Below are 23,699 nucleotides of genomic sequence, written 5' to 3' on the forward strand. Positions count from 1 at the left end.
TCTCAACATGTCGCTAGAAAGTCTGGCACCAGAACTGGTGTCTATCATCTTACAGAATATTGACTCACCTCGCGGTCTCCACGATCTAATTGCAGCATCGCCTGCCTGTCTACGGGTGTTCTTGCAAACCCCATATCTCATTCTTTCAGCTGTGGTGCGAAATGCATTACCAAGTGGCACGATGAAACATTATCTTGCTGCTTCACTGGCCCCTCTATCCCCTCTACGTGAGACTAGAGATGAGATCTTGTTGTTCTTGGATGAATACTTCAGTACCAATACGCCTCTTGAGTTTCCGGCAAACCAAACAGACCTTGTGTCGTTTTGCAAACTCTATCATCGAGTTGATTATCTCGTCAACATGTTTTTACATCAAATGCGTCAGCTTGGGTTTGACGATTCGATCCTGGCGCCTTCATGCTCTGAATCTACTCGACTTCACAGAGCGTTTCTACGATATGAAATTTACTGCAGCGTATTTGTGCCCAAGGAATTTGAATCATTGGAGGACCGTTATCAATTTTCGGGCGTTGAACAATTTGATCTATTCTTGAGGCGACTGATGCCATGGGAGGTTGAGGAAATGGCCTGTGTCCAGGTGTATTTTGCCCTTCTCGCGGGCGATTATGTTAGCCAACTTGAGGAGCAGCTCATCGAAGCTGTGAAGAGCACTGCTGAGCTTGTGTGGCCATCGTCCCCAGACTCAAAACCAGAAGAACAAGCCGAGAAAAAGGAAGAGGAAGGGATAGTGAGCAGGAGAGATGACATGAGGGAATTCAAGAACTTGGACCTCACCAATCTGATATTATTCTCCAAAGACGGGATATACAGTTCCCCGGATAGTATCACCCACATGACCTCTCTGGGCCTTGGGTTTATGTATGTGCTCTGTAAATCAGAGGACCGAAGATCTGAATTGATTCGTTCAAGTTCTCCGGACTACCGCGAGTTTATGCCGGAAGCACTCAGCCATTCGCCGGCATGGACACCAGAGGATCCAAATCAAGGCATCTCTACTGAAGAAACAGATTCACTGGATGATCCATTGCGTGAGAACCTAGGGTTTGTCTTATTTGGAAAGAACCACAATATGGGAACGGTATACCTTCCTATCGATCCTACGGGTTCTCATTACTCAATACTTAGGCGACTCGGGTACGTTTTTTGGGACTCGTGGAGGATACAATCTCCTGGAGTGTCTGATAGACTGAGAGCGGTTGAGAGGATGACATATGATGAAATACACGAGTTATTTAATAAGCCGTGGCGAAACGGAGCTGAGGCCAGGCTTCAGGGGGTAATGTTGCCACGAGATCAGTTTGAGAAGATCGAAAGAGAATTTGGATACATCGAAGACGCTGGAGATTTGTAGTAGATAGGGCCAAGACCATATGATAGGCTGGTGCATACTCAGCAGCTTTTGATTGTGATACTACTCCATAGCTCCTTGTGAACCACTCTTGGGGAACTACTTGTATAGAATCAACCCTTGTGAAGACATCATCATCAGTCTTATAGGGTTGATAATATAAGACGCCTCACTAGAGCGCCTCACATAACTACATCCACTGCTTATTCCCGAACTTCGAGACGAGGGCCCCACTGCTGCCTTTCTCCAAAGAGCACTCATTCATGACTTTCAAGACAGCTTTGGCCGAGTCTACAGGGGTGCTCGGGCCTGTGAAGTGCGGAGCATAATTGACAAACTTGCTCCCGAGCTTAGCCACCTTTTCTTTTTGTTCTTCAGTCACTGCGCAACGTCAGCATTATCCAGCATTATGATAGGCGCAGCTACTTACACTCTCCTTCAAAACCACTATCGACGCTTCCAGGACAGATGCTCATGAAAAGAGCTCCTTCTTTGGCGTAGCGAGCGGCGAACTTGGCGGTGAGAACGTTTGTGCCTGCTTTGCTGATGGCGTACGCAGGAGCTGGCTCGATCTCAAATTGACGGATGAAGTCGATATCGGACATGCCGGATGAGATGGCGATGACCTTCTTGGCCTGCCCTTTGAGAACAAGCGGGGTGAAGAGGTTGAAGAGATGGAAGTTACCAATCACGTTGACGTTGAATGAGTCTTGGAGATTCTTGACAAGGTGTTCTGGGTCCCTGGCTCTGTTATAGTATGAGATATCATTTCCAGAAGCCAGGTCATAGATAAATGATGGAATCGACCTACAGCACATCAACAGCATCCCATTGAGACCACAATGCGATGAGGCCTGCATTTGCAATGACGTAGTCAAGAGAACCTCCAGCGATTTCCGAGACAGACGAGACAGTACCCTATACTGTCGTTAGCTTCGGTGCGAAGCAACCTCAAGTGAGAGCTTGAACCTTTAATGCATGGTAGTCAGTAATGTCAGCCTCGAGAATGTAGACATTGTGAAGAGAACCAAGCTCTTCAGCAAGCTTTTTCTCAGCTGCGGCTTTGTTGCGGGCCAGGCCGATAATGGTGTTATCGGGGTTGCTGGAGAGTACTTGGATAAAACCGAACTACGATGAGTATGGGTTAGTTGTAGGGTAGGCTAAATAATATCAGTTAGACTTACGCCAAGGCCGCGCGATACTCCTGTTACAAGATATGAAGGCATTTTAATATATATTAATCGAGAAGGGAGATAGAAGTATAGGTTCAGTCACTGGTATTAGCAGACTTTCTTTAAAATATATAAGTTTTCCTACTAATGATCTTGCAGGACATGGTTTATTGGGGATCTTGATGATCAATCCTACAACTCTTTGATCGTTTCAATTAAACCCTCTGTAATCCCCGATATTGCGCAAAAACTACCCCATACAGCATTAAATACACAGGCTTAATTAATTCTCAACAAGCATGCACTGATAGTTCCATGTTATGGTCATTAATATAGTTTTTAGGGTTCCACTCCTGATACGACATGCAGCATACGCGCAACGCTAACGCCATTTGTCAGGTTAACTTACATCTTGAGGTCTCGTTAGAGCTCGTTAGAGCTCGTATGTCAGCACATTGTAATTACAAAGCGAAGCTAGGCAGCATTCAATGTCACATGTGGCTGAGAGCTTATTCCGTCAGACAGAACTTAGATCTAAGGTGCAACTTAAAGATAGAAGTGTACTTACATTTAATGTCTGTATTTACTTCTTCTCAAGCACAAGAATAGGTTGTCCTTCTGCCACTCTTTAATGATACTTCTTTTATACCTTAGAAACACAATCTGCCCAGTCCTCGGGTGCAGCCGGATCATGATAGTGCGGGGTATAATCGCACCGGTTGCTAGCTTGCTTGTTAAACCTTAAGCAGAGATGGCGCAGTCGACACCTATATAAAGCAGGCGCTTGGCACCTATTTATTGTCCTAGTAGAGTGCTATCAAAAGCGCTCTTGTCACCACTTGACCTCTTTGCCTCGCTGCCGTTCTAAACCAAGTGAATTATGTCACAAGCTACATATGTACTTATCACTGGTTGCAACCGGGGTATGTTCACTTGATACGTCAAATGCTGTTCACACTAATCTAACCACGTAAACTCCATTTTAGGCATTGGTAGAGGCCTCTTTGAGACATACATCACCCGTACGGACCATGTTGTCATCGCTGCTGTTCGTGATCCGACAGCCGAAAGCTCCAAGGAGTTATTGAATGTCACCAAGGGCACTAACAGCAGATGCATTTTGGTCAAGATCGATAGTGCTTCCGAGATGGACGCCCTGGAAGCCATAAAGAGTTTGAGACGAGATCACGGGATCGCGAAGCTTGATTTGGTGATTGCCAACGCCGGAATTTCCAAGTACTTTGGAACGGCAGAGATGACCCCAGTCAAGGAGATGATTGATCATTTCAGGGTCAACTCCGTGGCACCACTGCTGTTGTTCCAAGCAACCTACCCCCTCATCCACGCTGCGAAAGCCTCAAAGTTTGTGACTATCTCTTCAGGAGCTGGAAGCCTTGGGTTTATGGAAAATCTGAAGGTTGAAAATACTGCATATGGGTCTTCTAAAGCAGCCCTCAATTTCATCACAAGGAGGATACACTTCGAGAATCCGGATCTCGTGGCCTTCAGCATCAATCCTGGATGGCTTCAAACTGACGTAAGCAAACATCTACACCTAGTCCGTAGAGACTCTCATTATGTCTTGATCTGACTGATACTAGCTTGGAAATCATGCTGCACAGAGCTCAGGATTATCGGCAGCTCCTGTTTCTATGCAGGATGGTGTAAATGGAATAGTCAGTGTTATAGATGGCGCAACAAAGGACGCAACATCAGGTAGATTCCTTTCGTGGGAAAACAAAGAGCTGCCTTGGTGATTTGCATAATGCACAGGGATACAGATGAAATAACCCCTGGCACCAGAATTTGATTTGATATACTAAAAACTGCCCGAAAAATGCTGTTGTTGAGTTCAGAGAAGAGACTTGACTGAATCGATGATTGTGTTCTCATACGGTATCCAGTCGATCCCAAGAATTGTGTTTACCCGAGTGACATCAAAACCGAAGGAATCGAGAGCTGGGTTTGGATCGCCTCCCTTACTGGCCTCTTCCGGTAGCCTGTCCCGCAAATCTGCAAAGTTCTCGTACAGAATGCGATATAACTCCTGGTTACTGTAGTATCCGGCAGTTACAAAGATACGCTTGTTTGCTGCCTCTTGCGTCTCTACGGCCTTGACATGGGCCAATGCTACGTCACGGACGTCGATCCAGAGTGGTAGCTGAGTTGGAGGCAGGCCGCTCTTATGCTTCCCATTGAGAATGTCTGCCAATAGCTGGTTGGAAGTGTTGACGGAGTCGAGGGACTTGACTGGGTACTTGACTGGACCATAGACCATTGGAGGACATATTGTTGTAAGAGAGAAATGGGGTTTCTTGTCGGCCATGAAATCCCAAGCAGCCTTCTCAGCAAGTGCTTTTGATGCAGCATAAGCAAGTCCCGGGTTGGAGTAAGCATCTTCCATAGTAAGAGGACTCCAATCGGCCTCAGTGTACGTCTTCTTCGCACCAGTGAGCGATAGCTTAGGGTCCAGTATAGCAGCAAACGATGATGTCAGCGCGACTCGCCGAACGGCGGGACAATTCTTTTGCAGTGCATCAAGTACTGAGGTTGTGCCAAGGACAGCTGGATCGATCAGATCCTTTTTGGCGTCTGTGATATTGTAGTGAAACTAGATCAAACGCGTTAGTTTTGGAAACTTGAGCAGTAGTTATGAACCCGCCATTCACTCACCGGACTTGCAACGTGGACGGCCGCTTCGAGGCCATATGCACCCAAGCCCTGGAAGGCATCCTTGGCAGCGATGTCGGGAACGATAGCAAAGTCGAGCTTCTCCTCGCCAACGCCTTGAAACTCATGGCGGATTGACTGGGCCTTTTGCTCTGAGCGAACAGTAGTCACGACGCTATGGCCTCGCTGAAGGAGGGCATCGATCACATGTCCAGCGACGAATCCTGTGCCACCTACACCGAGCGTTAACTACAACAACAGTTTAGATGCATACTAATGAGATATACCTGTAACAAGAACCCGAGTCATTGTGAGTGATATAAGATGGGATAACGTTATACCTTGGTGATAATTGAAGGATATGATGATTGTACTTCAGGCTTGCTGCAAGGTTTGTCGGACTTAAATAGCTGCTACGATGCATTATTGAATCATGACTCTAGACCCAGTTCGGCCTTCGGTTTGCAGGAAAGGCCGAGATGGACGATCCTTTTTAGGTTTGAATATAAATAAGCTTTTCCAACTTGCAACTAACCTCAACGAGATGACGCTCGGTCCGATTAATTTAGTGACCTCCGACTTGTTTACGAATACTCGTATCAGATGGACTTAAACCTAATGTCCGGACTCATGTAATACGTTTGCAGACTATCTTACGCCGCTGTTGCATAGCATCCTGCCATGGACCAAATAGTCCAGTAGTCCATGTCCATTCTCTTCTTCGATAATTCGAGGACATCCCTTGCTATCCGCATGTTTCCTTTTTCTGCTATCCACTCTAGTACTCTCCATATCCATGCCTGCACGCAATTCTCGGTTGACATTTGAGCAGCCTGATACAGAGGTGCCATTAGTACCCTGCACTCAAGCTTCTGCATCTGCGTGAAAGGCTCAGAATTCTCTCGCCCGGCTTTTGGCATGATGTAATGCGTAACAGAGCGACATATCTGCTTGGCGATCTTGTTAATCACTTCACCATTCCGCTCGTAGCACCTATCCCTTATCAATCCTTCCATCTCTAAACGCATCATGCGTACAGCATTGTGCAGCTGCATTGTAAAGTGGTTCGGGTAAGCATCGTATTCTCCGTCCAAGGCTTGCCAATCTCTCAAGATGACGGCAAAAGGCCCACAAGACCTTTCCAATGAATCTGCAAGGTATTCGAGCCTGCATTTAATGCTGAACAACCGTTCTTTTGTCTCGCTGTCGTCAACAATTATTGCTTTGGCCAACATGGCCCTCAAGTTGACAATATCCACTAGTATTCCCATGTAATCCCATTTACTATCGATGATCAGCCCAGAAAGATCCCTCCAGAGGGCGACCTGCGAGTCAGAGATAAAAGTTTTGATCATTCCACAACTAATTATAAAGTGCGATAGAATGTTCCTGGCAATCTGAGTTGACAAAGCACTTGTAAAGTTCAACTTTCCCCGCGACTCGATGATTGACATTGCCCCTCGAATATGGGTCATTGAGGACCCTGGCATGCCAAGGCTTGGTGCTGCTAGCTTTTCAAATATGTCGAGAAGTAGTATTGACTGCAAAATTTCATCACCGATCAACACGTTCGGCTCGCAAAGTGAATGCCTTAAACTCCCTATGGCGGCCGAGTATCTGTTAAAGGCGGTTCTGACTAGCTCCTGGCTGTCGAACTGAACTGCCGAAAACGCAAGGCCGACTGCATTCACACTGTATGCCAGATGCTTCGAGATCGGTGCCTGGTTGTATAGTGGTGGGAGAGAGGAGCAACTCCGTGATAGGCCGGTAACATAAAGCAGGAAGAACGTATCTCTGCACCTTGCCTCGACGTCCAGGTCTAGGTCAAGCATCGGCGAAGGCAACGTAATGAGCTGATAAGCATGCCCTTGGCGAGCCGCCACTTTTTGTCTGGCTACACGTGTCTGGTCACGGAACGCTAGGTCCTTAACATTCCGGTAGCCGTGGCATGAGATGTTGGCCCGGCGGCACTGGCCACAGGATTCAGGTTTCAGGTCGCACTTAGGGTCACATGTCAGCCACTCTTATTACTTTACAGAACTGAAATGACCAATGGGCATACTCGGAGCTTCCGTCGTCTGCAGGGCAGACAGTCCATTGAGGGTCGGCCAGTGTTGACCATGTTGGACGACTACGCATCCCCCACCGTGTGCTTCTTTCGAGGTTGGTGCCAGGAAAGAATCCTTGAGGTGAACCAGTCGATTGCAGTAGGAGAGACAGAAAGAGGTGTTATGTCCGTATGAAGCGAACCGTAGGGGATGGGAAGAGGCACCAAAGAAGAAGAGGAGGAAGAAGTCAGTCTCTGGTCGAGATTATCCCATATTTCTGGAGTCTGCGTGTCAAGACAAGGTTATCGCCCAATGGTAACCGCTAGAGGCTTAGCCTGTGGAGCGCAAGTAATACTCTTGGCGTACTCCGGATGGCTAGCCACAAGAGGTTAATGAGATCGGCACAGGCCAAACTCAATCTTCTCATCTCTAAATGTGCTTGATAGTGTCCAAGACACGACAGGGTTGTTTGCTCGAGAGGAAATGGTTGAGGATTTGGACTCGTATGTCATTCATGAATATTTTACCTTCACCGCCATTGCAGGTTGGTTCGTTCAAGTGGCAAGTATAATTTCTGAATTGTGATCTGACTCGCAAGCTATTTAATATCGCCACGGCTTAAACCTTCTGGATAGCCTGTAACAACACCTTGCCGATGACCCCAGCGCTCGGAGGATTCTGTCCCGTAATCAAGTTCTCGCTCTTACCGCTAGTGACCACCTTGACGCCAAAGAGCTGATCTGCCTTCTCATACTGCCCGCCGTGTTCCTTCAGCTTGTCTTCGAGCAGGAACGGCATTGCATCAGTGAACTTGTAAGCGTCCTCTTCGGCATTGGAGAATCCCGTGACTGTCTGTCCCTGAACCATGTAGCTTCCGTCCGACAGCTTGACGTTGACCAGGGCTGCTGGCCCGTGGCAAACGGCGGAGACCAACTTGTTTGATTCGTAAAATTCACGAATTAGGGCGTGAGGCGTGGGGTCCACGGCGAGATCGAACATGGCTAGCACAAACTGTAAGTAAATCAAGGTGCGGTAATTGAAATGGATTTGCGTACGTCCATGACCTCCGACGAAAAATATTCCGACGTACTCGGAAGACTTGCCAAGGAAGCTTTCGAGCTTCCGGGTATTCTTCCAGATATGCTCTTTCTCCTTCAAAAATCTCTGGCAACCTTGATCATTCTTAGAGTTCTCAATGGAGTACGGGTCAACAGGAGCTTCCCCTCCCTTAGGAGAAGCCACAACGAGATCGACGTGGCCATTCAAGTCGTTGTATGGGTGGACCAGCTCAGGAAGATACCACCCTGTTTTCATGTTGGACCGCGTGGGAAGGACATCTTGCGATGTAAGGACAACCAAAAGCTTCTGTCCTGTTGACATGGTGAGGGATGAAAACAGAAAAGTAACTGCTCAGGACGTTTGCTGCTATGAGATTGGTAGTTAAGATGGAATCCCCAGAGGCCGAGGACGCTCTCACATATGTGTTGCTAGCTCAAAATACTTTTGCCGTGTGAAGTAGTACGTTTTGGAGGGCTAGTAAGCTGTGCCAACTGACAATTCCACGCCACTTATCTCGCTAGTTGCTTGAGCCGTGATTTGTAAGACTGTCTGATCAAAGTGGACCACATCAAACTTTAAGTCTGATGATGACAAGTATACCCGATAACACCGTCGGTGAGACATGCTAGGCCACCACCAGCCCTAATTACTCTAGCATAAAGACCTACTAGCCTGCCATCAGTGTTCTCCCTAATCTGTGTCACCATTAACTCTACTCATGTAAAAAACACTAAGACTTTCTTCACTCCAAGCCACATTCAAAATCACCTTCACCATGACCTTCACTGTTACCGTCCTCTTTCCCAATGAGCCGGATGCCAAATACGATTTTGAATACTATGTATCAAAGCACATGCCTCTTATCCAAGAACGATGGGGTAAATATGGTGTAAAAGGCTGGTCGGCTACACAATTCACAAATGGCCTAGACGGTTCACCCGGCCCCTACGCGTTTGGATCCATTGTCGAATGGGAGGATCAAAGCCAGGTCAAGATTGCTTTCGCAGGGCCTGAGGTCGCAGAGATAATGGGGGACGTGGTCAATTTTAGCAACAATGAGGCAGTTTTCCTTCTGGGCAAAGTCATGGTCTGAGTTACGCCCAAAGTAATGGCTCTATATAGCGTACAGCTAGATTTTGGAAGAGACACCTCTGTACCAAAGACATTTCAACCTTAAAACAAACCCTATTGATGGCCTAGATCCTTCAGGATAAACGGCCTGGCCTTGCTTATAACATAGTACCATCAACGCCGATTAATTCAGTACGTACCGAACACCTGAGAAATAGTAATACTGTACAGATCAGCGACAAATGCAGCATCCCTTATGAAGGCTTTACCATAGCTCATTAGCTAGATGTAAGACCTGTTCACCATTCCATAAAGCACCCAGAGACGGATATCTCGCCCTAAGGCTGTTCTTCACCATGCTCCTTACAAGGCACGCATTCTGGAGTGCAGTAACAATCCGAGTAGATATCATCGGCATTTTCTGATCCGTTAGGGCATCGGGTCTCGTTGAAGAGTACGTGACCCCTCCCGTTGCAGTGAGCCTGGCAATGGTGGGCTATAACGTAGGTATCGGCATGGCATCGTACAGCGTAGAAGATTTGCTCTGCTGAGTCGACATTGCCTTTACTATCTTTGATTGGGGTAACGGGCAAACCGGCCACTATGCTGCCAGGAACACTTCCCAGAATAGCAAGTATGAGGATTACATTCTGACGGTCGCGAATTCCGAACATGTTGAAGAAATTGGTTCTAGCAATACGTTAATCAGCTGAATCTTTCAGACCAGGGGATCTTACCAAGGGTTGATCTATAGATAAGAACTTGTATGAGATGCTTGTGTTTTGATATGGTGGTTACTGCCTCTTTTATAAACATGTTTTGAGTCGGCTCTCTGCTAAGAGAATAAGAACTGTTCTTGTTCTTTGGCCGCAAAGAAGGAGGAGACTGTGACTTGATGGTTATCTTACATGCCGATAGATCCGAGACAAAGGTCGTAAAAGAACAGCTAATGGTTTTTGTTTGTTGGTTGTTGGTTGACGACAAATAGAACCCAGTATCTAGCCGAAAAGCCGGTTGAGGATGTGCCTTCCGGGTAGCCTCATAGTTTCAAGTTGCATGCCGACCGATCCGGGGTAAAGCTCGTAAGAGAACAGCTCATGTGAAAACCCGGGGTCAGACATGATCTGTTGTTGGTTGTTGCTTGCTAGGAATTGTCCGAACAGCAAGTTGTGTTGGTAATTCCTAGTATCTTGGCGCGGTTTCCCTCAACTCAAGCAACCCTAAAGACAATTTGGCCCACCTTTCGCTATCTTACATCTAGTAATCTAAGGTCTCTCAAAACCTTACTCTTAGACTTCTTTTGGTGCAATCCGCTAGTTATTACAGATTGATATAATAGCATAAGTGTATTTTAAAATGTATTATTAGAATCAAGCCTGGCCCACATAGACCCTTCTTATCTTACCTTTCGGCAAAAGCTTGCCGGTATGCATAAGACTAACGACCAACAAAAGTGTATATCAGTCATTAAAGCTTATTTTGTCGTTAGCTCAATGCATAGTGGCATGTTCGAAGCGATGGAGACAGAAGTTCCTCAGCTTGGACAAGTGATAAGTTCTGTTGGTTGTTGGCGCTTTGCATTACTCGATTTAACAGAAATAGGCTATTAGATGCATACGCCGCCTTGGATAAGATAATTGTGACAAGAGGTGGTTTTGCAGCGCCGAGGTGTGTGGAACACGAGGTCATGCACTGCCATTTCAGGACTAATGACAATCTCTTTGCGGGATTAATGCCATTGGCTGGTCCTAAACTGATCGTTATGCTATCAATTTGTGAATAAATACATATCTATTCCCATACCGCTGTTATCCTGGAGTAAAACCCCAATATCAATTTATCTATTATCTTATTGAAGAAAGCCGAGCGATATGGCAAACCAAAACAGAGTTATCTATACCGTTGACCCCTCTACCAGTCCGGCTTCATGGCCACCTGGACAAGCTCCAGAATTTGGCATGATAATCTACAGAGTCGAGGTTATCTACATCAATCTGCAGGGGGACTCAGACTTTCGAACACTTCGAACCGGAACCAACGAGCATATACACCATGCAGTTATACAGGTCACTAAGCATATAGCGAGAGGCCTGTACCGGATTGTCAGCATGAATGTTAGCGAATATCAATGTATAGTAGTTATGGAAACTGAGAAATCAACTGAAAATCTTATGGCCAACGGCTTCCCCTGGGATAGGGATGATCAACACTTGCCAAATGTTGTTCTGCAATAGGCAGGTGAGCCCATAAAGCCGCCCTATTATTGGAGAAATTCTATTTTGTACGGTGGTTTATCTTGACATGAATTTGATTACAAAACCGCTTGAGTCTCCCAGAACACGGAGATGATGACTTGGAGATTGAGTGGACAGATTAATGCTCCCTTGTGGCGGTTTATAATACGATGTTGGGGTTCCACCACTGTCAGGACATGCGCGCAACGCTAGCCTCATCCGTTACCATGCTTAGAATTTACTCTTGTCTTTTCCTTCTATGTTATAAGATATCGCGATTATAAATCTAAGCTGCGTAATAAAAAGCAATGCGAGATTTATAATATTTTATAAATCGTCTTATTAGGGCACATATATACCAGTTAATTGTGTAGCAATTCTTAATATTACGGCAATTTATCCCCTTCTTTCTACCTCCTTACTCAAGCTGCCAAGATGCGCATCTCTGAACCTGCAATTCCGTTTGGGTCTACCGTTGTAGTCATCGGCGCTAATGGCTACATGGGGGTTGAGACTTGTGAGAAACTCCTCCAGGCAGGCTTCTCTGTCCGAGGAACTGTGAGAGACGTCGAAAAGAATCGACAATGGATGCATAAGCTATTTGATACCAAGTGGCCAGGCATGTTTGAGCTGGTTCACGTGGTCGACTTTGAAGCTGAAGGGGCATTTGACGCGGCCTTCAAAGGTGAGAGGGCGCCGTTCTGTGCTATTTCGCGGGCGGAGCTGACTACGGGGTCACAGGCGCCGAGGGCGTTATCTATGTTTCAACACCGATCATACTGAATGCAGATCCTGCAAGGGTGGTAGATCCAGTGGTCAAAGGTACTATCAACAGTCTCGAAGCTGCAGCTCGCGCTGGAGTGAAGCGCTACGTCCTCAGTTCAAGCTCCAAGGCAGTTGAGTCTACTAATTACAACCACCCACACCATATTACGTCAAGCATGTTCAACTACGACGCCATCAGGAAGGCGTGCTCTGAGCCGAATGTCGAGGGTCTCGACAGATTTGTCGACGTCTATAGTGCCAGTCGAGCTTTGGCGGAATTGGCCTTCTGGTCGTGGGTTGGCACGAACCAGCCTCCCTTTGTCGCAAACTGTGTCGTACCTGATGGACAGTTTGGAAGGGCCTTGGATCCAGAAAACACTAGTTCTACATTCCGCATGTTGAAAGCGGCGGCTGAAGGAGAATGGGACAAGGTATTTGGTCAAGTCGGTAAGCACTCTATCTTCACACGTCATTGCAAGTGATTAAGATTGACGCATCTCACAGCATACTACACTGACGTCCAGGATGCAGCACGTCTGTTGTTTGCGGCGGTAGCTCTTCCTTCTATTGTGAAGGAGCGAATATTTTCGTACTGTCACAATTCAACATGGAATGAGCTACGGTACAAGATTCGACTTACCTCGCTAAAGGGAGAGAGGTTGGTGAAGGGCAAAGACCAGGAAGTAGAAGGGAGGGATCTCTCTAATGCAGGTGCGCTTATAAAACGAGCTGAGGATATCTTGCGAAAGATTGGTCAGCAAGGCTTTGCGAGCGAGGAGGATATCTTGCGTGACTTCTTGGATTCCCTCTGAAAGTTACATATCCTTTTAAATGCCAGTCATTACCGATATAGATCGAACCCTATTAAATATAGAGTGAGGATAAAAGCAAATCAGAGCAGCGATTCATAGTCATCTACTCTTTGCAGCGACAATTTCTTCAGCACAAGTCCTGTACAGGGGCAACATATTAGTGAACCTAGGAGCGATTCTGAATAGACTGTTGATTGAGAGATCGGCAATCCGGGGCTAACTCAACTCTAATAATATCCGGTTTTGAAGTGCCGAATTGGGAAAATCGTCACTGGTGACACTGTATATCGTAAGCCAAGCCCTGGGTACTGGCCCGGAGCATTTCTTCCCGATATAGTGGACTTCAAACCACGGCACATCCAATCGCAATAGATATTCAAGGCAGTTCCCGCGTCTTGGCTCATTGAGATGAGCACAAGAAATAAGTTTAGTGGTTGAGATGTCATTGTGAGGCTGAAACTCTGATCCATGACGACGGTGACGGATTGGCCATGTCAGGGCTAGGAATGTGATGCCTTGACTCGTGTGACATTATGACGTCTCTCATAAATTACGAAAATTATAACTAAGTAGCAATCGACAGGCAAAAGATTCTATCTCATCTATTTCCGAGTCTCAACACATATTCTTGTCAACTAAGTAGCCCGTTCCAACACTATTGCTTCAACAAATTCACAATTCACCACGTCACGATGGCTCATTACAATAATCGCGCTGCTCCCACCGACTACGGCACCACTTACGATCGCGGTCACGAAACAGGTTTATTGACTCGCTGGGTCCCAGACAGAATCAAACATTCCCGCCTTTATCGTTGGTTCCTTCGCCTTACACGCGTTATGCAATTCCTCTCTGCCGTTATATCCCTTGGTCTATTCTCAGCCCGTCTTCGCAAGGTCTACAATCTCGTCAATGCGGTCAAGACACGTCGTGGCGTCAACACTTCCTATGGCGCTGTTGAAGGCATCCTGGCAGCCGCTGTTTTGTACACGCTCATCGCTATGCTGATCTCGCTGCTGCTCAAGGGTGGTGGTCCGAGATGGCTTCGCTGGCTTTGGGTCCTGTTCGACATTGCTTTCGTCGGAGCTTTCATAGCCGTCTCTGTTCTTACCCGCCCCAATGGCGGCATGGCTGGTCCTCGTCATTGCTACAAGACTGAAGGTTTCTCAAGTACCTTTGGAAACAATGCGGACTCGTCAGATGATAGTTGTAACCTGCCGTGGGGTACATTCATCCTCGCCATTATCAGCACGTAGGTGTTATAAATAAACCTTCACTGTTCAATAGCTGACTCCTACAGTATCCTCCATGCTATCACTGCGGCATTCCACGAAGTCCATGACCGGTACAAGGAACACCGCGTCAAGGAGCAACATGTCAAGGAAGTTCATGTTGACAGAGACAGAACAGCCGCTTACTAGAGCCATATCTTTCACATAGGTGCATACTTAAGATGGCTTTGATGTTGTAGATTAGTAGAAATGGGTGTATAATTAGTGCCCCGGGGGGTAACCGAAAGCTTGAATTATAGTTAATAAATTACGTTCCAGGCATCCTAATTGAAGCGCCTCTTGTGAATCTCAACTTCGCATTCCACGGCTTTGTTGAAGAAACCTTCTCTAACCACTGTGGGCTCAGGGTTTATTCTCCTGACATCGAATAGCTTGAAGACAACTGCTACTGCCTTCAAGATCTCCATCCAGGCAAAGCTTTCAGCTATTAGTATGCAAAACGTTGGTGGGTCATGTGTGACTAACTTTCTTCCGATGCATGACCTTGGACCAGTGGAAAATGGGTAAAAGTAGTCCATGAGCTTATCTGCACCTGGCTGAAGCCATCGCTCTGGTCTGAATGTCTTGGGTGATTCAAAGATCCGTGGATCCATCATAATGCCCAAGGTTGGGACGCTAACTAATGTCTGGCCCTATGATCAGCGGAATCCAAGGTCTGTTCACATTTGTTAACTTACGTCTGCTGGTATGAACTGCCCGGCTATGGTCTTTCCACCTTGTGGTGTCACTCGTTCCAACCCAGTGGCACTGGTTGGTCGGAAGCGCATAACTTCCCTCAAAGTTGCAATAAGTAACGACAACTCGTTCAGCTCCTTCTCACTTGGCACCCAGTCATCGGAAGGCTCTCCTGGGAAAATCATATCGATCTCGTGCTGAATCCGGTTCTGTAAATCGGCATCCCGAGACACAAAGTCGATAAAATTAGTCATTGTGCTGCTTGTTGTATCGCTCCCGCCAACGATGAAGCTTATCGACTCGGCGATGATTTCATCCTCTGGAATGGACAGTTTTGTTTCTGGATCCTTTGCATTGAAAAGGAAGCTTAGTAAGTCTTTCCTGCTATTGTCAGCTGAGACTTTTCGCTTCTCGAATGCTTCCTTTCCAATCTTTGCAAGGCCTGCTGATGCCTGGAATCCATTTTTCCAGAATGAGTCGAGCGGGTTATACCTCATCACAGATCTCAGGAATGGCGAAAGCGATCCAAGCGCGTTCATAAACTCGCCGCGGGTATCAATAATTTCGATGAGCCCATATTCGTCTTCACCTTTCTTAACAAAACCAAAGGGCTCACCAAAAGCAAAGCTAGCAATAACATCAAAAGCCAGGTAATTTGCTTTTTTGGGAAACGGTATTAGTAGAGAATCATCTGATTGCCGATTCGAGCAAACTCACTCCAGACAGAAAAGTCGACCCTTGGGTTTGATCCATTGGAAATCTTAAGTAGTTGGCGTTTCCATCCAAATATTTCGGCATCCATATAAGGTTCAAAGTCCGACAAGGCTCGAGCGGAAAATGCGGGATTGATATACTTTCTTTTCCGCGTATGCTCTGACACATTTCTCGTGTTGAAGACTACTGGCGTCACCTGGTGGAACGCATCGTAGAAAGGACCCTTGATAAATCCATTCTTATGGCCATAGATCTGTTGAATTGCGTCGGGGCTATTGATGGACACATGATTGGGCGCAATTTGAACAAAGTCGCCGTGCTTCTGGTGCAACTTTAGAACTTCCTTGGAACGCTGGACCTTTCGGCATTGTGATGCAAGCCAGAACGAGGATAGCTTCGCCGTGATAGGTCCAGGGAGACGGCGAATTGGATTGACTAAGTAGCGCACGATCTGGACCAGAACCTAGAAACGCAAATACATCAGTCACCATTGAGCCCAGTGACTCGCAGATGCGCGAAGGAGATCAGTACTTACGAGAATCAGTATCCCACAAATGAATCCTTGACCACTCAAGGGCCTATACGCTGATTCTACAATAGACATAACGATTTATCTCATGTCGTGGGGTAAAGATTTGGGAAACATGCACATGGGTTATAGGTACAGCGAGGAATGTCAAACTGAGCAGGGCTGTGATCTTTCAATTGAAAGGGGGAGTTCAAGGAAAACCTAGTTTCATCAACCTTGTTATTAAATACAACAATGGCTGTTCTTGTCGGGATTTGTGCCGACATTACCCCGTAGTTATATTCGGGCTATAACATCTGACCCCGTAATTGGCCAGTCTCTAGCAATCGGCAGCTTCGGGCATGCAGTATGATGCAATGAAACTCTCTCTACCTGTCTCACTTCAGGACGGCATTGTCATTCGCTAACAGCAGAATCTGAAGGGTCTATTTCTGGCCTCGCCTTCTGTTGGTTTTAACTCTATGAACCGCCCAAAGAGCATGGGCTCAAAGACTGGCGGCGCTCTAGAGATAGCTTTTAAACGTTCTAGAAATAACAAGATTTGTTTCTCTAACGCAAAGTGTGACAACACCGCAGGGCTCGAACACAATGTTTTTTTAAGGACATTTTAAGATGATATATAGCTCCTCTGATCCAGCATGAGGTTTTGATTGGCTCCCTGGCCGGACCGTGCCCACCTCGCATCATCCGATAAGCTCAATGGATACGGTCCGGCGAATGTGACGCCTCAAGTCTTAAGGATCACTGATAACCGATCTGGCGCTTTTCTAAGACACTGAAAAACCGTCCCCAAAGAACAATTGTCATTTTGATGACCATGTTGAAGGCCTCCAAAGAATCAAGAGTAGCTTTGCAGCGCGTGCTGCATCTCGGTCAGGCTTCAGGAAAGCCTGGGGAAATCTACTACCCGTAAGTTCCATCCCATTTTCTGAGAGTGATTCAATTACCAACACCGATTTCACTGGCAGTCTCCAGCTCAGAAGGGCTGACAAGCCTGTCCCTGCAGAACATGAGGTCCTCGTCCAGCTCAAAGCAGTTGCGTTGAACCATCGCGATCTCTTCGTTAGACAACATCAGTACCCTGCCATATCCCTCGACCATCCCATGTTATCGGATGGTTATGGAGTGATTACCGAAGTTGGGCAGGGTGTTTCTGATAGCCCCTTACTCGGAGCAAACGTCCTCCTGACTCCGATGCGAGGCTGGATTTCCGACCCAAGTGGCCCAGAGGACCCTAAAAAATGGTCCATCACTGGATCCACCCGTCTCTATGACGTTGGCACAGCGCAAGACTTTATTTGCGTTCACAAGGATGAGGTTGTTCCGGCCCCGAAACACCTATCCCCTACAGAGGGCGCGGCTCTACCACTGGTAGGACTTACAGCATGGCGTGCACTCGTCACCAAAGCTGCTGTCCAGCCAGGCCAGAATATTCTGGTTACAGGTATCGGAGGCGGCGTTGCTCTCTCAGCCTTGCAGTTTGGCGTGGCTATGGGTGCTAATGTCTTCGTTACATCAGGGAGTCAAGAAAAGCTCGAGAGAGCTAGAGACTTGGGTGCGCAAGGTGGCGCGATCTACAAGGTGGAGAAGTGGGAGGCAGATATTCGCCGTCAGCTTCCGTCATCGAGGCCTTTCATCGATGCTGTCATTGACGGCGCTGGCGGTGATATCGTTACCAAAGCTGTAAAGCTTCTCAAGCCTGGTGGCGTCATTGTTCAATATGGTATGACCGTCTCGCCGAAGATGAATTGGACTATGCCAGCTGTTCTGCTGAATGTGGAATTGAAGGGAACTACGATGGGGTCTAGGCAGGAGTTTCGGGACATGGTCGCCTTCGTCGACAGTAAAGGAATCCGACCAGTGATCAGTAGGGTAGTGCAAGGTCTGAGCAGCCTTGCAGATATTGATGGGATGTTCGATGATATGAAAGCTGGACGACAGATGGGCAAGCTTGTTATTACAATAGACGATCCAAGTAGCCCTAAGATGTAGAGCTAATAAGTAAGTGCCATTGTTTAGACTGTTAAGCCTCCACGGTCAATAGATATCTGTTGGCGCCTTCACTACTCTTTGAAACTCCGTGATACTTGTACTCAGTTAAATGAGGCTTAAACTTGCAATGCCACAATCTTGCAGTAGTTTTGTTTTTATTTTTTATCTTATTTTTCTAAAAAAAAATGTTAATTTCATTGGTGCAATACAAGCACTCATTTCCATCAATAGGTAGTACACATAAAAGTAATACAGGCATATCTTATATGAGCTCGTAAGGGGATTTATTTCAGCTGTACTCTTGAACGTAATGTGGGCTCTCCCGGGACTGACACCGAGTGACGTTGTTCGGGAGAGTGGGATGGCGTGGCCATTAGTTCAAGTTAGTGGTCACGAAACGGAACCATACCATTTGGTGTCAAACGGGAAGCCCAAGTCTAGAACCAAATGATAACTCGGTAAATTGGCAATTCCGACTGAGTCGTCACTCTTTGTGGCATCGCGAAACCTCTAACGATGATTTCAGTCGAGGGCTCCTGGCGCTAACGTGTCTCGATTAGAAAAATCTGACAGAAGTTTGACTGTTGGCCTAGCCCTAGCACCAAAAGCCATCATAAATGCAAGATGCCCCATTGGTCCGAGTGAGCTAGTGCGGCCCCCTGTAGTTACAGGGAGACAACGATAAGATCTTTGACACGCAATGATCCTGAGACAACAGTAAACATGCTTGAGCTAAGTTTAAGCGCCGCGGCCCCTTTAATGGTGAAGGTTTTTTCGGCCCAGGCCATTCTGAGTTCATACCTCTGTCTCTTTATCTCGACTTGACATGAAGTGCGCGCCAGCCTGCAGTTTGTAAAATGAACGGGATCCGCGTCCCAATCATACTCTGAGAATGGTTTTAGTTCCCAAATTAGGATGAGTTATATCTCAACAGCTCCTTGAGGTCGGTGTTACAGCCTAACTGCTACCCTTGCCTGGTTCTTGACGCTATTTGCTTCATTGAATTGTCGTCTGATAATCATCTGGTACTAGTGAACTTACATTTAAAAGTCTTTCCCATAAATGGTATTAGTAGTGCAGGCTTACGCAACACCTTGGTCTGCAGTATACTCCTTATTTCTTTACCGGTACATCATTAGTCGATAAGAAGAAATATGAGCCTGTTATATAATATGTTCTTTACGATTTATTTAAATACAGTCATCATATCGTCAATTGCAGCAACTACTGGTTATTCTGATCCCAATACCCCGTCAGTAACCATGGTTCCCGTTTCCCAGTCCAAAAGCTCCAGGCATGGAGTTCTCGAAACGTGCAGCCTCTATCTTCACATTTTCCGCTCGCATATCTCCCGCCTCCTCCTCAATAAAACGTTCATCTTGACAACAGTCGCGTCAATTCTTATCCTCGGTCTAACATATACGGACGCCAGCCAAATCATCCTACCCGTCATATCCTCAAACCAACAAGTGACTCCTGCTATCGCAAGAACAGGGAGTCCTCAGGCTATCTGGAATGCGGCGAAGACTAGATATAGCCATCTAGATGGCGACAAATTCACCATCGCTATGCTTACTTACCGACGTCCGAAAGAACTGAATCATACGCTATCAGTCTTACTCGAAGAAAAGATCCCGTCACTCCACGAAATTGTCGTCATCTGGGGCGACGTTGATGATCTACCGCCAACGAACTTCACATCTAAGCATGGAGTTCCTGTGCGATTTAGGAGAGGCCTACAAGACAGCCTTAACGAGAAGTTACGACCGGATCCCGACTTCAAGACGCAATCTATACTCTTGACAGATGACGATGTGTACTATCACCCCAATGACCTTGAATTTGTGTTCCAAACATGGAAGAAATTCGGACGGTATCGTCTCACTGGCGCCCTCGCACGCTGCTACGATATGGATGCAAAGGGCCAATATACCTATAATTTCTGTCCAGGAGATAAGCGCGAAGAGTACTCGATGATCCTCACCAACCTTTGTTTTTCGCATATTTCTTTTATGGATTATTACTGGTCTGATGACAGCACCATGGGAAAGGTTCGAGAATATGTCGATGAACACTTCAATTGTGAAGATATTGCGCTGAACTACGTCCAAGGATTGCTCACAGGACAAGGGCCCCTGTTAGTGAGAGGCTGGGAAGAATTTGTTAACCTCAGTCCTCCTGGCGGTATTAGCTTAAGGCCTGGTCATTTGGAGGCACGGAGCAAGTGTTTAAATGATTTTGCAAATATTTTCAAGTCTATGACTTTGGTTCATGAGACGGGATATATTAAAAGAGGTGTTAATTAGTAATAAACCGGCAGTATCTATCTGGCTAGTTCTCTCTCTTTCGTTAAATACCACATAATAAGAGTCTCCGTTGATTACTTAGACCTTCTTACGGAAGCTAAGGGGGTGATGTCTTCTGATGGCCCTGATTGCAGCCGCGGCATATAAATACTCCTTTGCCAACCAGGAAGCTACAAGATGTCCCATCGTAAGGGTCGGCCCGCTGCCTCCACCTTCCAGCTCATCGCCTTGTCAAACAACTCAGCCATATGGCAGCGGGATTGATTGGTCCAAATTGTATATGAAATGGTAGGAGCTCGTTTTCTCGGCAGTAAATTCAGCACGTAGTATGTTAGTAAAGTTAAGGCCGATTGTGTTGCCACGTGGATTTGTCGCGATGTCAATAGTGTTAAAGAGGTCAAGATCACTCCCTGACTGTCGAACTGTAAGTTATTGCCGCGACACCAAGTCCGACCAGTTTGCAAGCTCCTGGAAGCCCTGATGGCTTCCTGTCGTTCTTTTATGTCGCAATATTCCTGGCCATGGTCATAAGTATGGGTGCTCAGGAATACATAACGCTTCGTTCTTGGTGGGCCTGGTCTTGGATGCTTGGTCTCCCCTATTTCGTCACCTGCGCTAGGGTTGTGGCCACCATGATACACCAAGAGACCCCTGACGCGGCTGCACTCAGTTCTCCTGTGTTTAGCGGGGTATCATCCCTTGATACCTCGGTCCTGTCTTGCAGGTTTCCTAGGTGTCGTTATCGGTGCGTCTCCGAGGCCGCTACTCGGGCGAGTTCTTGTTGTTCCTTGGCAAGTCGACCAGTCTGCTGAGAAAGTCTAATACCACATAGTTATGCCATATCTTATTAGTTTCTGTTACCATGGCTCTCAGAAAAAGAAGGCTGAAATGTCTAAGTAATTACTATAGTAAAAAGATCATATAAGCAAAGCCAGCTAGCTGAAGACGGTTTTATGAATTTATACATTCTATAACAAAAATCATTATCAGTTACAAGCCTTTCCTATCGCCATGCCATTGCAGTACTACCGTGATAGCAGTTAGGCTCTGGAGCAGATGAGTAGTATGGCGATGCGTTTTTGTCGCTCAGCTGAACGACCGGCTTCAGCACTTCAAATTCGCCCCAGTCACCTTTGAGGGTAGACATATAAGGTGAATCTTCTCCGAACGACTTTGGCATCGCTTTAGCCCATGCTTTCAATACCACATCTAAGAGCTCAAGTACAAAGAGTTCAGGGCTCGTTTGTTCCCAGGCAAACTTCTCTTGGCAGCCCTGTACTACCTCTGGCGAGTACAATCCAACCTCGGGGCTTAGATGGAGAGAGGCAGCGGCCATGAGGGATGCAAAGACGTGATAGGACCCACCCTGGCGTGCACGATCCCTGATGGCCATCATGGTACCGATGGCACCGATCAAACCCGTGAGCATATCCGGCACAGGCAGAGCAGGGAGCACGCATGTTCCATCTTTATGACCTAGGCTTCTCCCGGTAACATAGGAGCATCCAGAGGCGGCATCCGCAATTTGTTGCCAGCCAGGTCGCTCAGCCATAGGGCCATCTGGTCCGTAGCAATTCTCTTCCACATATACGATGCCTTTGCCTCTTTTTCCAGCTATCTCTAGGAGATTATCAAGGCTGAGCCCTTTCTTGGCAATCACTCCTGGCCTGTAGCCTTGAATGAAGACGTCTGCATCTGCGACTAACTCGAGGAGACGTTTCACTTCATCGTCTTTGGCCAGGTCAATATCCACTGTTCTAACGCCGGCATTCAGCGTCAGTTGAAGTCCCTATTAAATCTTATTAGATTCAACACATTGTGGAAAACTTTGAGTAGAGGAGACTGTAAACAAGTGACAAAGCTTTATCTGACGATACGGAGGAGGGCTGAAATGGCTTACATTAAAGTCAGGGAGGCGACCGCAGTTCACACGGATCACATCAGCTCCAAGAGCAGCCAACGTCGTTCCAATAACGGGGCCTGCAATGATACGGACAATTTCCAGGACCTTGATGCCGGCCAGTGGTCGTTTATCGGCAGATACTGGCAACAGAATGGCTGGTGTAGGGACGGCATGCGTCTGTTGCTTGTAGTTGATAAGGGGGTGCTTAGCCAAGTCCTTGGCCATGCGTGTCTGTTTCCATCCGCCTGGAGTATAGCAGATACTTCCGCAAAGGCCTTGAACGAGATGCATCATCTCCAGCTCATGCGCTCCAAACTTGCGAACGTGCTCCGCAATGACTCGAGTGGCCTCATCGTTACTGCTGCACTCTTGTGATGGGTCTATGCCGATGGTTTGTAGTACTGGATCTGCGCCTAGAGACCCATGTAGCTGGAACCAAACCCCTTCGTCCTTGGTCTCGTAGTTTGCCGTGGCGCGCAATCTGAGCGGTGTTCCGAAGATGTCTCCTTGGAGATCTTTTGGGAAGATGGCACCCAGTTGACCCTCCTTGCCAAGCTCCTGGACAGTCTGGCCGTTTCGCTTGGTCATGCCCACGCTCCCGAGCCAAAATGCAGCATGATCGGTGTCGATAGATACAGTCCGGTCAGAGCTCTGACCGTCTCTGAGTTCGAGGAGCTCGTTAGCGACAATGCCGCACATGGCGTGAAGAGCACCAGCGATAACGGCGGATTTTAATGGACCGGGGACGATTGTGTCGGAGGAACCGGTGAATGATACCGAGTCCAGAACGGCAGAGTCTTTGGTGAATCCCGGTGTCGCCTCAGCCAGCTTCTTGAGAAGTTGGCGTGCATCATCGGGTACTGGCGGTGCCTTGGAGTCAATCCAGGACCCTTGTCCGTAGATATCAGCACCCGAAACTATTCTTGTCATTATCGATGATGGTTGATGAATGGGAGGTTGATAGGAGCGATTTGTGCCAGCTAATGAAAGAATGCTGATACCGTGGATATACTCCCTTGACAGAGCGACTTCTGTAGCCTTATCTTATAGACAATGTTTTTTTTTTTTTGGCATATCCCACGAATCGT

The 23,699-nt window shown here is 47.0% G+C and overlaps 15 protein-coding genes across 15 annotated transcripts; 8 read left to right on the forward strand and 7 right to left on the reverse strand.

Moving 5' to 3' along the window:
• Positions 1 to 7: 7 nt before the first annotated feature.
• On the forward strand, positions 8 to 1,372 carry FPRO_02150 (uncharacterized protein; the record flags this gene model as incomplete). The annotated part of the gene is made up of 1 exon (XM_031232371.1): positions 8 to 1,372. One exon carries the CDS (start codon positions 8 to 10, stop codon positions 1,370 to 1,372), a length of 1,365 nt encoding a protein of 454 aa, XP_031074324.1.
• Positions 1,373 to 1,559: 187 nt separating this feature from the next.
• Positions 1,560 to 2,595, reverse strand: FPRO_02149 (uncharacterized protein; the record flags this gene model as incomplete). The annotated part of the gene is made up of 5 exons (XM_031233482.1): positions 1,560 to 1,750; positions 1,800 to 2,116; positions 2,181 to 2,287; positions 2,339 to 2,497; positions 2,554 to 2,595. 5 exons carry the CDS (start codon positions 2,593 to 2,595, stop codon positions 1,560 to 1,562), a joined length of 816 nt encoding a protein of 271 aa, XP_031074325.1.
• Positions 2,596 to 3,421: 826 nt separating this feature from the next.
• FPRO_02148 (uncharacterized protein) lies at positions 3,422 to 4,298 on the forward strand (the record flags this gene model as incomplete). The annotated part of the gene is made up of 3 exons (XM_031218458.1): positions 3,422 to 3,464; positions 3,528 to 4,078; positions 4,143 to 4,298. The coding sequence occupies 3 exons, from the start codon at positions 3,422 to 3,424 to the stop codon at positions 4,296 to 4,298; spliced, it is 750 nt and encodes a 249-aa protein (XP_031074326.1).
• Positions 4,299 to 4,393: 95 nt separating this feature from the next.
• On the reverse strand, positions 4,394 to 5,520 carry FPRO_02147 (uncharacterized protein; the record flags this gene model as incomplete). The annotated part of the gene is made up of 3 exons (XM_031219569.1): positions 4,394 to 5,152; positions 5,215 to 5,444; positions 5,499 to 5,520. 3 exons carry the CDS (start codon positions 5,518 to 5,520, stop codon positions 4,394 to 4,396), a joined length of 1,011 nt encoding a protein of 336 aa, XP_031074327.1.
• Positions 5,521 to 5,864: 344 nt separating this feature from the next.
• FPRO_02146 (uncharacterized protein) lies at positions 5,865 to 7,333 on the reverse strand (the record flags this gene model as incomplete). The annotated part of the gene is made up of 2 exons (XM_031220680.1): positions 5,865 to 7,211; positions 7,274 to 7,333. 2 exons carry the CDS (start codon positions 7,331 to 7,333, stop codon positions 5,865 to 5,867), a joined length of 1,407 nt encoding a protein of 468 aa, XP_031074328.1.
• Positions 7,334 to 7,877: 544 nt separating this feature from the next.
• On the reverse strand, positions 7,878 to 8,639 carry FPRO_02145 (uncharacterized protein; the record flags this gene model as incomplete). The annotated part of the gene is made up of 2 exons (XM_031221791.1): positions 7,878 to 8,260; positions 8,315 to 8,639. 2 exons carry the CDS (start codon positions 8,637 to 8,639, stop codon positions 7,878 to 7,880), a joined length of 708 nt encoding a protein of 235 aa, XP_031074329.1.
• A 454-nt stretch (positions 8,640 to 9,093) lies between these two features.
• FPRO_02144 (uncharacterized protein) lies at positions 9,094 to 9,411 on the forward strand (the record flags this gene model as incomplete). Its single annotated transcript, XM_031222902.1, has 1 exon — positions 9,094 to 9,411. The coding sequence occupies one exon, from the start codon at positions 9,094 to 9,096 to the stop codon at positions 9,409 to 9,411; it is 318 nt and encodes a 105-aa protein (XP_031074330.1).
• A 316-nt stretch (positions 9,412 to 9,727) lies between these two features.
• On the reverse strand, positions 9,728 to 10,063 carry FPRO_02143 (uncharacterized protein; the record flags this gene model as incomplete). Its single annotated transcript, XM_031224013.1, has 1 exon — positions 9,728 to 10,063. One exon carries the CDS (start codon positions 10,061 to 10,063, stop codon positions 9,728 to 9,730), a length of 336 nt encoding a protein of 111 aa, XP_031074331.1.
• A 1,197-nt stretch (positions 10,064 to 11,260) lies between these two features.
• FPRO_02142 (uncharacterized protein) lies at positions 11,261 to 11,623 on the forward strand (the record flags this gene model as incomplete). Its single annotated transcript, XM_031225124.1, has 1 exon — positions 11,261 to 11,623. The coding sequence occupies one exon, from the start codon at positions 11,261 to 11,263 to the stop codon at positions 11,621 to 11,623; it is 363 nt and encodes a 120-aa protein (XP_031074332.1).
• A 435-nt stretch (positions 11,624 to 12,058) lies between these two features.
• FPRO_02141 (uncharacterized protein) lies at positions 12,059 to 13,200 on the forward strand (the record flags this gene model as incomplete). The annotated part of the gene is made up of 3 exons (XM_031225372.1): positions 12,059 to 12,308; positions 12,365 to 12,835; positions 12,893 to 13,200. The coding sequence occupies 3 exons, from the start codon at positions 12,059 to 12,061 to the stop codon at positions 13,198 to 13,200; spliced, it is 1,029 nt and encodes a 342-aa protein (XP_031074333.1).
• Positions 13,201 to 13,892: 692 nt separating this feature from the next.
• On the forward strand, positions 13,893 to 14,621 carry FPRO_02140 (uncharacterized protein; the record flags this gene model as incomplete). The annotated part of the gene is made up of 2 exons (XM_031225483.1): positions 13,893 to 14,452; positions 14,501 to 14,621. The coding sequence occupies 2 exons, from the start codon at positions 13,893 to 13,895 to the stop codon at positions 14,619 to 14,621; spliced, it is 681 nt and encodes a 226-aa protein (XP_031074334.1).
• A 134-nt stretch (positions 14,622 to 14,755) lies between these two features.
• On the reverse strand, positions 14,756 to 16,485 carry FPRO_02139 (putative benzoate 4-monooxygenase cytochrome P450; the record flags this gene model as incomplete). The annotated part of the gene is made up of 5 exons (XM_031225594.1): positions 14,756 to 14,909; positions 14,958 to 15,118; positions 15,170 to 15,825; positions 15,885 to 16,344; positions 16,417 to 16,485. 5 exons carry the CDS (start codon positions 16,483 to 16,485, stop codon positions 14,756 to 14,758), a joined length of 1,500 nt encoding a protein of 499 aa, XP_031074335.1.
• A 742-nt stretch (positions 16,486 to 17,227) lies between these two features.
• On the forward strand, positions 17,228 to 18,402 carry FPRO_02138 (uncharacterized protein; the record flags this gene model as incomplete). The annotated part of the gene is made up of 2 exons (XM_031225706.1): positions 17,228 to 17,319; positions 17,379 to 18,402. The coding sequence occupies 2 exons, from the start codon at positions 17,228 to 17,230 to the stop codon at positions 18,400 to 18,402; spliced, it is 1,116 nt and encodes a 371-aa protein (XP_031074336.1).
• A 1,262-nt stretch (positions 18,403 to 19,664) lies between these two features.
• FPRO_02137 (uncharacterized protein) lies at positions 19,665 to 20,708 on the forward strand (the record flags this gene model as incomplete). Its single annotated transcript, XM_031225817.1, has 1 exon — positions 19,665 to 20,708. One exon carries the CDS (start codon positions 19,665 to 19,667, stop codon positions 20,706 to 20,708), a length of 1,044 nt encoding a protein of 347 aa, XP_031074337.1.
• Positions 20,709 to 21,711: 1,003 nt separating this feature from the next.
• On the reverse strand, positions 21,712 to 23,541 carry FPRO_02136 (uncharacterized protein; the record flags this gene model as incomplete). Its single annotated transcript, XM_031225928.1, has 2 exons — positions 21,712 to 22,497; positions 22,609 to 23,541. 2 exons carry the CDS (start codon positions 23,539 to 23,541, stop codon positions 21,712 to 21,714), a joined length of 1,719 nt encoding a protein of 572 aa, XP_031074338.1.
• Between the last annotated feature and the right edge of the window lie 158 nt (positions 23,542 to 23,699).

Source organism: Fusarium proliferatum, assembly GCF_900067095.1.
Source record: "Fusarium proliferatum ET1 genome assembly, contig: FPRO_scaffold001, whole genome shotgun sequence".
Taxonomy (NCBI): Eukaryota; Fungi; Ascomycota; class Sordariomycetes; order Hypocreales; family Nectriaceae; genus Fusarium; species Fusarium proliferatum.